The sequence below is a fragment of the Taudactylus pleione genome, unplaced genomic scaffold (genome assembly GCF_031769625.1).
Source record: "Taudactylus pleione unplaced genomic scaffold, aTauple2 ptg000769l, whole genome shotgun sequence".
Classification (NCBI taxonomy): domain Eukaryota; kingdom Metazoa; phylum Chordata; class Amphibia; order Anura; family Myobatrachidae; genus Taudactylus; species Taudactylus pleione.
The window spans coordinates 135,646-148,789 of record NW_028285171.1 but is presented as its reverse complement, the minus strand read 5'-3'; the positions used below and the strand labels follow the sequence as shown (position 1 = coordinate 148,789).

The window sequence follows — 13,144 nt, the reverse complement described above, 5'->3', positions numbered from 1 at the left end:
ATTGCTGCTCTTTACAGTACACATTGCTGCTTATTAGGGTACACATTGCTGCTTATTAGGGTACACATTGCTGCTTATTACGGTAGACATTGCTGCTTATTACAGTACTATTACTGCTTATTACAGTACACATTGCTGCTTATTACGGTACACATTGCTGCTTATTACGGTACACGTCACTGCTTATTACTGTACACATTGCTGCTTATTACTATACACTTTGCTGCTTATTACGGTACATCTTGCTGCTTATTACGGTACATATTGCTGCTTATTACTATACACATTACTGCTCATTACGGTACACATTACTGCTTATTACTTTACACATTACTGCTCATTACGGTACACATTACTGCTTATTACTGTACACATTACTGCTCATTACTGTACACATTGCTGCTTATTACTATACACATTACTGCTCATTACAGTACACATTGCTCCTTATTACGGTACACGTCACTGCTTATTACTGTACACATTACTGCTCATTACGGTACACATTTCTGCTTATTATGGTACACATTGCTGCTTATTTCTGTACACATTTGTGCTTATTACGGTACACATTTCTGCTTATTACGGTACACATTTCTGCTTATTATGGTACACATTGCTGCTTATTACGGTACACGTCACTGCTTATTACGGTACACATTGCTGTTTATTACGGTACACGACATTGCTTATTACTATACACATCACTGCTCATTACGGTACACGTCACTGCTCATTACGGTTCGCATCACTGCTTATTACGGTACACGTCACTGCTTATTACGGTACACGTCACTGCTTTTTACAGTACTATCACTGCTTATTACAGTACACGTCACTGCTTATTACGGTACACGTCACTGCTTGTTACAGTACACATTACTGCTTATTAATAAACATTACTGCTTATTACGGTACACATTGCTGCTTATTACGGTACACATTGCTGCTTATTAGGGTACACATTGCTGCTTATTACAGTACACATTGCTGCTTATTAATAAACATTACTGCTTATTACGGTACACATTGCTGCTTATTAGGGTACACATTGCTGCTTATTACGGTACACATTGCTGCTTATTACTGTACACATTACTGCTCATTACGGTACACGTCACTGCTTATTATGCTACACATTGCTGCTCATTACTGTACACATTGCTGCTTATTACTGTACACATTACTGCTCATTACGGTACACGTCACTGCTTATTATGCTACACATTGCTGCTCATTACTGTACACATTGCTGCTTATTACTGTACACATTGCTGCTTATTATGGTCCACATTTCTGCTTATTATGGTACACATTACTGCTTATTACTGTACACATTACTGCTCATTACTGTACACATTGCTGCTTATTACTATACACATTACTGCTCATTACAGTACATATTGCTCCTTATTACGGTACACGTCACTGCTTATTATGCTACACATTGCTGCTTATTACTATACACATTACTGCACACATTACTGCTCATTACGGTACTCATTTCTGCTTATTATGCTACACATTGCTGCTTATTACTGTACACATTTCTGCTTATTACGGTACACATTTCTGCTTATTATGTTACACATTGCTGCTTATTACGGTACACGTCACTGCTTATTACGGTACACATTGCTGTTTATTACGGTACACGACATTGCTTATTACTATACACATCACTGCTCATTACGGTACACGTCTCTGCTCATTACGGTACGCATCACTGCTTATTACGGTACACGTCACTGCTTATTACGGTACACGTCACTGCTTATTACGGTACACATTGCTGCTTATTACAGTACACATTGCTGCTAATTAGGGTAGACTTTGCTGCTTATTACAGTACTATTACTGCTTATTACAGTACACATTGCTGCTTATTACGGTACACATTGCTGCTTATTACTATACACATTGCTGCTTATTACGGTACATATTGCTGTTTATTACGGTACACGTCACTGCTTATTACGGTACACGTCACTGCTTATTACAGTACACATTGCTGCTTATTACTGTACACATTGCTGCTTATTCCTATACACATTACTGCTCATTACGGTACACATTACTGCTTATTACTTTACACATTACTGCTCATTACTATACACATTACTGCTCATTACTGTACACATTACTGCTTATTATGGTCCACATTTCTGCTTATTATGGTACACATTACTGCTTATTACTGTACACATTACTGCTCATTACTGTACACATTGCTGCTTATTACTATACACATTACTGCTCATTACAGTACATATTGCTGCTTATTACGGTACACGTCGCTGCTTATTATGGTACACATTGCTGCTTATTACTATACACATTACTGCTCATTACTGTACACATTACTGCTTATTACTGTACACGTTACTGCTTATTACTGTACACGTTACTGCTTATTACTGTACACGTTACTGCTTATTACTGTACACATTACTGCTCATTACGGTACACATTTCTGCTTATTACGGTACACATTTCTGCTTATTATGGTACACATTGCTGCTTATTACGGTACACGTCACTGCTTATTACTATACACATTGCTGCTTATTACGGTACACGTCACTGCTTATTACGGTACACGTCACTGCTTATTACGGTACATATTGCTGCTCATTACAGTACACATTGCTGCTTATTACGGTAGACATTGCTGCTTATTACAGTACACATTGCTGCTTATTAGGGTAGACATTGCTGCTTATTACAGTACTATTACTGCTTATTACAGTACACATTGCTGCCTATTACGGTACACATTGCTGCTTATTACGGTACACGTCACTGCTTATTACTGTACACATTGCTGCTTATTACTATACACATTGCTGCTTATTACGGTACATATTGCTGCTTATTACGGTACACGTCACTGCTTATTACTATACACATTGCTGCTTATTACTGTACACATTACTGCTCATTACGGTACACATTGCTGCTTATTACGGTACACGTCACTGCTTATTACTATACACATTGCTGCTTATTACTGTACACATTACTGCTCATTACGGTACACATTGCTGCTTATTACTGTACACATTACTGCTTATTATGGTCCACATTTCTGCTTATTATGGTACACATTACTGCTTATTACTGTACACATTACTGCTCATTACTGTACACATTGCTGCTTATTACTATACACATTACTGCTCATTACGGTACACATTGCTGCTTATTACGGTACACGTCACTGCTTATTATGGTACACATTGCTGCTTATTACTATACACATTACTGCTCATTACTGTACACATTACTGCTTATTACTGTACCCATTTCTGCTTATTATGGTACACATTGCTGCTTATTACTGTACACATTTCTGCTTATTATGGTACACATTGCTGCTTATTACGGTACACGTCACTGCTTATTACAGTACACATTGCTGTTTATTACGGTACACGACATTGCTTATTACTATACATATCACTGCTCATTACGGTACAAGTCACTGCTCATTACGGTACGCATCACTGCTCATTACGGTACGCATCACTGCTTATAACGGTACCCGTCACTGCTTATTACGGTACACGTCGCTGCTTATTACAGTACACATTGCTGCTTATTACAGTACACATTGCTGCTTATTAGGGTACACATTGCTGCTTATTAGGGTAGACTTTGCTGCTTATTACAGTACTATTACTGCTTATTACAGTACACATTGCTGCTTATTACGGTACACATTGCTGCTTATTACGGTACACATTGCTGCTTATTAGGGTACACATTGCTGCTTATTACAGTACACATTGCTGCTTATTAGGGCACACATTGCTGCTTATTAGGGTAGACATTGCTGCTTATTACAGTACTATTACTGCTGATTACAGTACACATTGCTGCTTATTACGGTACACGTCACTGCTTATTACTGTACACATCGCTGCTTATTACTATACACATTGCTGCTTATTACGGTACACGTCACTGCTTATTACTGTACACATTGCTGCTTATTACTGTACACATTGCTGCTTATTATGCTACACATTGCTGCTTATTACGGTACACATTACTGCTTATTACTGTACACATTACTGCTCATTACAGTACATATTGCTGCTTATAACGGTACACGTCACTGCTTATTAAGGTACACATTGCTTCTTATTACTATACACATTACTGCTCATTACTGTACACATTGCTGCTTATTACTGTACACATTACTGCTCATTACGGTACACATTTCTGCTTATTACGGTACACATTTCTGCTTATTATGGTACACATTTCTGCTTATTACGGTACACATTTCTGCTTATTATGGTACACATTGCTGCTTATTACGGTACACGTCACTGCTCATTACGGTACGCATCACTGCTTATTATGGTACACATTGCTGCTTATTACGGTACACGTCACTGCTCATTACGGTACGCATCACTGCTTATTACGGTACACGTCACTGCTTATTACGGTACATGTCACTGCTTATTACGGTACATATTGCTGCTCATTACAGTACACATTGCTGCTTATTAGGGTACACATTGCTGCTTATTAGGGTACACATTGCTGCTTATTACGGTAGACATTGCTGCTTATTACAGTACTATTACTGCTTATTACAGTACACATTGCTGCTTATTACGGTACACATTGCTGCTTATTACGGTACACGTCACTGCTTATTACTGTACACATTGCTGCTTATTACTATACACTTTGCTGCTTATTACGGTACACATTGCTGCTTATTACGGTACACATTGCTGCTTATTACGGTACACATTGCTGCTTATTACGGTACACATTGCTGCTTATTGCGGTACACGTCACTGCTTATTACTGTACACATTGCTGCTTATTACTATACACTTTGCTGCTTCTTACGGTACACATTGCTGCTTATTACTGTACACATTACTGCTCATTACGGTACACATTGCTGCTTATTACGGTACACGTCACTGCTTATTATGCTACACATTGCTGCTCATTACGGTACACATTACTGCTCATTACGGTACACATTGCTGCTTATTACTGTACACATTGCTGCTTATTATGGTCCACATTTCTGCTTATTATGGTACACATTACTGCTTATTACTGTACACATTACTGCTCATTACTGTACACATTGCTGCTTATTACTATACACATTACTGCTCATTACAGTACATATTGCTCCTTATTACGGTACACGTCACTGCTTATTATGCTACACATTGCTGCTTATTACTATACACATTACTGCTCATTACTGTACACATTACTGCTCATTACGGTACACATTTCTGCTTATTATGCTACACATTGCTGCTTATTACTGTACACATTTCTGCTTATTACGGTACACATTTCTGCTTATTATGGTACACATTGCTGCTTATTACGGTACACGTCACTGCTTATTACGGTACACATTGCTGTTTATTACGGTACACGACATTGCTTATTACTATACACATCACTGCTCATTACGGTACACGTCTCTGCTCATTACGGTACGCATCACTGCTTATTACGGTACACGTCACTGCTTATTACGGTACACGTCACTGCTTATTACGGTACACATTGCTGCTTATTACAGTACACATTGCTGCTTATTAGGGTAGACTTTGCTGCTTATTACAGTACTATTACTGCTTATTACAGTACACATTGCTGCTTATTACGGTACACATTGCTGCTTATTACTATACACTGCTGCTTATTACTATACACATTGCTGCTTATTACGGTACATATTGCTGTTTATTACGGTACACGTCACTGCTTATTACGGTACACGTCACTGCTTATTACGGTACACGTCACTGCTTATTACAGTACACATTGCTGCTTATTAGGGTAGACATTGCTGCTTATTACAGTGCTATTACTGCTTATTACAGTACACATTGCTGCTTATTACGGTACACGTCACTTCTTATTACTGTACACATTGCTGCTTATTACTATACACATTGCTGCTTATTACGGTACATATTGCTGCTTATTACGGTACACGTCACTGCTTATTACGGTACACGTCACTGCTTATTACGGTACACGTCGCTGCTTATTACTGTACACGTTGCTGCTTATTACTGTACACATTGCTGCTTATTACTGTACACATTGCTTATTATGCTACACATTGCTGCTTATTACTATACACATTACTGCTCATTACGGTACACATTGCTGCTTATTACTATACACATTGCTGCTTATTACTGTTCACATTACTGCTAATTACGGTACACATTACTGCTTATTATGGTACACATTACTGCTTTTTACTGTACACATTACTGCTTATTACTGTACACATTACTGCTCATTACTGTACACATTACTGCTTATTACTGTACACATTACTGCTCATTACTGTACACTTTACTGCTCATTACTGTACACATTACTGCTTATTACTGTACACATTACTGCTTATTACTGTACACATTGCTGCTCATTACTGTACACATTGCTGCTTATTACTATACACATTACTGCTCATTACAGTACATATTGCTGCTTATTACGGTACACGTCACTGCTTATTATGGTACACATTGCTGCTTATTACTATACACATTACTGCTCATTACTGTACACATTGCTGCTTATTATGGTACACATTGCTGCTTATTACTATACACATTACTGCTCATTACTGTACACATTACTGCTTATTACTGTACACATTACTGCTTATTACTGTACACATTACTGCTCATTACGGTACACATTTCTGCTTATTACGGTACATATTGCTGCTCATTACTGTACACATTACTGCTCATTAGGGTAGACATTGCTGCTTATTACAGTACACATTGCTGCTTATTACGGTAGACATTGCTGCTTATTACAGTACTATTACTGCTTATTACAGTACACATTGCTGCTTATTACGGTACACATTGCTGCTTATTACGGTACACGTCACTGCTTATTACGGTACATATTGCTGCTTCTACTGTACACGTCACTGCTTATTATGCTACACATTGCTGCTTATTACTATACACATTGCTGCTTATTACTATACACATTACTGCTCATTACTGTACACATTACTGCTCATTACTGTACACATTACTGCTTATTACTGTACACATTTCTGCTTATTACGGTACATATTGCTGCTCATTACAGTACACATTGCTGCTTATTAGGGTAGACATTGCTGCTTATTACAGTACACATTGCTGCTTATTACGGTAGACATTGCTGATTATTACAGTACTATTACTGCTTATTACAGTACACATTGCTGCTTATTACGGTACACATTGCTGCTTATTACGGTACACGTCACTGCTCATTATGGTACATATTGCTGCTTCTACGGTACACGTCACTGCTTATTATGCTACACATTGCTGCTTATTACTATACACATTGCTGCTTATTACTATACACATTACTGCTCATTACGGTACACATTACTGCTCATTACGGTACACATTTCTGCTTATTACGGTACACATTTCTGCTTATTATGGTACACGCTGCTTATTACGGTACACGTCACTGCTTATTACGGTACACATTGCTGTTTATTACGGTACACGACATTGCTTATTACTATACACATCACTGCTCATTACGGTACACGTCACTGCTCATTACGGTTCGCATCACTGCTTATTACGGTACACGTCACTGCTTATTACGGTACACGTCACTGCTTATTACGGTACACATTGCTGCTTATTACGGTACACATTGCTGCTTATTACGGTACTCATCACTGCTTTTTACAGTACTATTACTGCTTATTACTTTACACATTACTGCTTATTAATAAACATTACTGCTTATTACGGTACACATTGCTGCTTATTAGGGTACACATTGCTGCTTATTAATAAACATTACTGCTTATTACGGTACACATTGCTGCTTATTACAGTACACATTGCTGCTTATTAATAAACATTACTGCTTATTACGGTACACATTGCTGCTTATTAGGGTACACATTGCTGCTTATTACGGTACACATCGCTGCTTATTACAGTACACGTCACTGCTCATTACAGTACACATTGCTGCTTATTACAGTACACGTCACTGCTTCTTACGGTACACATTGCTGCTTATTACTGTACACATTACTGCTCATTACGGTACACATTGCTGCTTATTACGGTACACGTCACTGCTTATTATGCTACACATTGCTGCTCATTACGGTACACATTACTGCTCATTACGGTACACATTGCTGCTTATTACTGTACACATTGCTGCTTATTATGGTCCACATTTCTGCTTATTATGGTACACATTACTGCTTATTACTGTACACATTACTGCTCATTACTGTACACATTGCTGCTTATTACTATGCACATTACTGCTCATTACAGTACATATTGCTCCTTATTACGGTACACGTCACTGCTTATTATGCTACACATTGCTGCTTATTACTATACACATTACTGCTCATTACTGTACACATTACTGCTCATTACGGTACACATTTCTGCTTATTATGCTACACATTGCTGCTTATTACTGTACACATTTCTGCTTATTACGGTACACATTTCTGCTTATTATGGTACACATTGCTGCTTATTACGGTACACGTCACTGCTTATTACGGTACACATTGCTGTTTATTACGGTACACGACATTGCTTATTACTATACACATCACTGCTCATTATGGTACACGTCTCTGCTCATTACGGTACGCATCACTGCTTATTACAGTACACGTCACTGCTTATTACGGTACACGTCACTGCTTATTACGGTACACATTGCTGCTTATTACAGTACACATTGCTGCTAATTAGGGTAGACTTTGCTGCTTATTACAGTACTATTACTGCTTATTACAGTACACATTACTGCTTATTACAGTACACATTGCTGCTTATTACGGTACACATTGCTGCTTATTACTATACACATTGCTGCTTATTACGGTACATATTGCTGTTTATTACGGTACACGTCACTGCTTATTAGGGTACACGTCACTGCTTATTAGGGTACACATTGCTGCTTATTAGGGTACACATTGCTGCTTATTAGGGTACACATTGCTGCTTATTAGGGTAGACATTGCTGCTTATTACAGTGCTATTACTGCTTATTACAGTACACATTGCTGCTTATTACGGTACACGTCACTTCTTTTTACTGTACACATTGCTGCTTATTACTATACATATTGCTGCTTATTACGGTACATATTGCTGCTTATTACGGTACACGTCACTGCTTATTACGGTACACGTCACTGCTTATTACTATACACATTGCTGCTTATTACTGTACACATTGCTGCTTATTATGCTACACATTGCTGCTTATTACTATACACATTACTGCTCATTACGGTACACATTACTGCTTATTACTTTACACATTACTGCTCATTACGGTACACATTGCTGCTTATTACTGTTCACATTACTGCTCATTACGGTACACATTACTGCTTATTATGGTACACATTGCTGCTTATTACTATACACATTACTGCTCATTACTGTACACATTACTGCTTATTACTGTACACATTACTGCTTATTACTGTACACATTACTGCTCATTACGGTACACATTACTGCTTATTACGGTACATATTGCTGCTCATTACAGTACACATTGCTGCTTATTAGGGTAGACATTGCTGCTTATTACAGTACACATTGCTGCTTATTAGGGTACACATTGCTGCTTATTACGGTAGACATTGCTGCTTATTACAGTACTATTACTGCTTATTACAGTACACATTGCTGCTTATTACGGTACACGTCACTGCTTATTACGGTACACGTCACTGCTTATTACTGTACACATTGCTGCTTATTACGGTACACATTGCTGTTTATTACGGTACACGACATTGCTTATTACTATACACATCACTGCTCATTACGGTACACGTCACTGCTCATTACGGTACACATTGCTGCTTATTACAGTACACATTGCTGCTTATTAGGGTAGACATTGCTGCTTATTACAGTACACATTGCTGCTTATTAGGGTAGACATTGCTGCTTATTACAGTACTATTACTGCTTATTACAGTACACATTGCTGCTTATTACGGTACACATTGCTGCTTATTACGGTACACGTCACTGCTTATTACTGTACACATTGCTGCTTATTACTATACACATTGCTGCTTATTACGGTACATATTGTTGCTTATTACGGTACACGTCACTGCTTATTACGGTACACATTGCTGCTTATTACAGTACACATTGCTGCTTATTAGGGTACACATTGCTGCTTATTAGGGTACACATTGCTGCTTATTACGGTACACGTCACTGCTTATTACGGTACACTTTGCTGTTTATTACGGTACACGACATTGCTTATTACTATACACATCACTGCTCATTACGGTACACGTCACTGCTTATTACGGTACACGTCACTGCTTATTACTGTACACATTGCTGCTTATTACTATACACATTGCTGCTTATTACTATACACATTGCTGCTTATTACGGTACATTTTGCTGCTTATTACGGTACACGTCCCTGCTTATTACGGTACACATTGCTGCTTATTACTGTACACGTCACTGCTTATTACAGTACACATTGCTGCTTATTACTGTACACATTGCTGCTTATTAAGTTACACATTGCTGCTTATTACGGTACACGTCGCTGCTTATTATGGTACACATTGCTGCTTATTACTATACACATTACTGCTCATTACGGTACACATTGCTGCTTATTACTGTACACATTACTGCTTATTATGGTACACATTGCTGCTTATTACTGTACACATTACTGCTCATTACTGTACACATTGCTGCTTATTACTATACACATTACTGCTCTTTACAGTACATATTGCTGCTTATTACGGTACACGTCACTGCTTATTATGGTACACATTGCTGCTTATTACTATACACATTACTGCTCATTACTGTACACATTACTGCTCATTACGGTACACATTACTGCTTATTACTGTACACATTACTGCTTATTACTGTACACATTACTGCTCATTACTGTACACATTACTGCTCATTACTGTACACATTACTGCTTATTACTGTACACATTTCTGCTTATTATGGTACACATTGCTGCTTATTACGGTACACGTCACTGCTTATTACGGTACACATTGCTGTTTATTACGGTACACGACATTTCTTATTACTATACACATTACTGCTCATTACGGTACACGTCACTGCTCATTACGGTACACGTCACTGCTCATTACGGTACGCATCACTGCTTATTACGGTACACGCCACTGCTTATTACGGTACACGTCACTGCTTATTACGGTACACATTGCTGCTTATTACAGTACACATTGCTGCTTATTAGGGTAGACATTGCTGCTTATTACAGTACACATTGCTGCTTATTAGGGTACACATTGCTGCTTATTAGGGTACACATTGCTGCTTATTACGGTACACGTCATTGCTTATCACTATACACATTACTGCTCATTACGGTACACGTCACTGCTCATTACGGTACACGTCACTGCTTATTACGGTACACATTGCTGCTTATTACGGTGCACGTCACTGCTTATAACGGTGCACGTCACTACTTATTACGGTACACGTCACTGCTTATTACAGTACACGTCACTGCTTATTACTGTAAGGAACATTGAACTTTCGCTAATTCCTTGCACTACTCAATGAGGTTCAAGAAATACGTTATCCTTTCCCGAGGCACATTGCAGAGAATAGAACTGTGCTTCTCCTAAGAACGTGGAAAAATATGTTATATATTGTGTGTGTGTGTGTGTGTGTGTGTGTGTGTGTGTGTGTGTGTGTGTGTGTGTATGTATATATATATATATATATATATATATATTTATAATAATATATATTACAATCTCATAGCTACAGCCGGTGCACCAGCTTTGGTTGTATAGTATGTGATACCAGTAGCTGATTCCTTCATCCTTTATTAGGCTGGTGTTGATAAAATGGTTCCTGTTGATCAGCTGAGTCAAAAACTTCTGGAACACACCGGATCTTCCTGGAATAAGGTGTACCGGAAACAGCACGGAGCTATCCGCAAGGTACACGCATCCGATAGGCGTAAGCATATAGAACATGGTTACTAAGTACGGAAATCGGAAATCTCATATAAATTATCTGTAAAGGGACACAGATAGGGGCCTGGTCTGAAAAGAATGTATGGCATGCTGATTTTGCAACAAAGCTATCCACGGTGCAACCTTGCCACCCAATTCCATTTAGCTGATTATTTGGAGCGAGTGGTTAATGGGCACTCTTCGTTCATTTTCCAGTCCCCACTTAACTCTAATTTTGTTTAAAAAGTCCATAGAGCGGCTCCCTTTCCAGTCTGGTAATTAGTCACTGGTCAGATGGAAGTAACAGCTGGTGCAATGATCCATCTACTGTAATCTGTGCTCCTAGCTATTTCATGGATGGTGCTGCTTGCTGAGTAAGCTGTTATTTTCTTAGTTCCTACAGAATCATCCCTCCATCTTTCAGCTAAGCTCAGACGGTTCACTGGTGGGCTTAGCACATACAGTGAATGGAGTTGATCCACAATGTTGTAAGCAGAACAATACAGAAAAGACGCAAACTCCCAAACCAGGTGCCAGCCATTGGTTTGACTTCAATGACTCTACAGTGCAGTGCATCCAGGAAAGAGACATTGAAAAACAATTCCAGGGAAAGGAGAGCGCCTACATGCTCTTCTACCGCGACAGCCAGCTGAAGAGACCCCAAGAAGGTAACACTATTATGGATGCCTTTCTGCATTGCCTTCTCCTGTCTTATCACGCTGCCAGGGTACGTAAGACAAGTATATTATGCAGAACCTTTGTTTCCTTGTAGCAAAAGGCAACGTTCGGTTTGGAGTCCCTGATTACCTCTTACACCAGATGGACCAGGAGAATGAGGAGCTTCAACACAGGAGGCAGGTTCCAACTTTCCCTTTACACTTCATTACTTATGGAGCTAAAGTACTGATTACCCCTAACCAGCAATCCTTCAGTATTCAAGTCTAATTCTTATAGCTGCCACTAGACGTTAGCAAACTAGTTTCCACGCCGGTTACATTATCATTTGCCTGTATTTTATAATGGCAGTATTTTACATAGACAACTGTGTTAAGGAAAGGCCTGTATAAT

General features: G+C 38.6%; 1 protein-coding gene across 1 annotated transcript in view; it reads left to right on the top strand.

The window, feature by feature from the left end:
- The window catches only part of USP40 (ubiquitin specific peptidase 40), an 81,128-nt gene that overhangs the window by 27,953 nt on the left and 40,031 nt on the right, over positions 1-13,144 (top strand). The window contains exons 10-12 of the mRNA XM_088457577.1: positions 11,951-12,061; positions 12,471-12,744; positions 12,849-12,930. Of these exons, the coding sequence (XP_088313703.1) occupies positions 11,951-12,061; positions 12,471-12,744; positions 12,849-12,930 (467 nt within the window). The remainder of the gene's footprint in view (positions 1-11,950; positions 12,062-12,470; positions 12,745-12,848; positions 12,931-13,144) is intronic.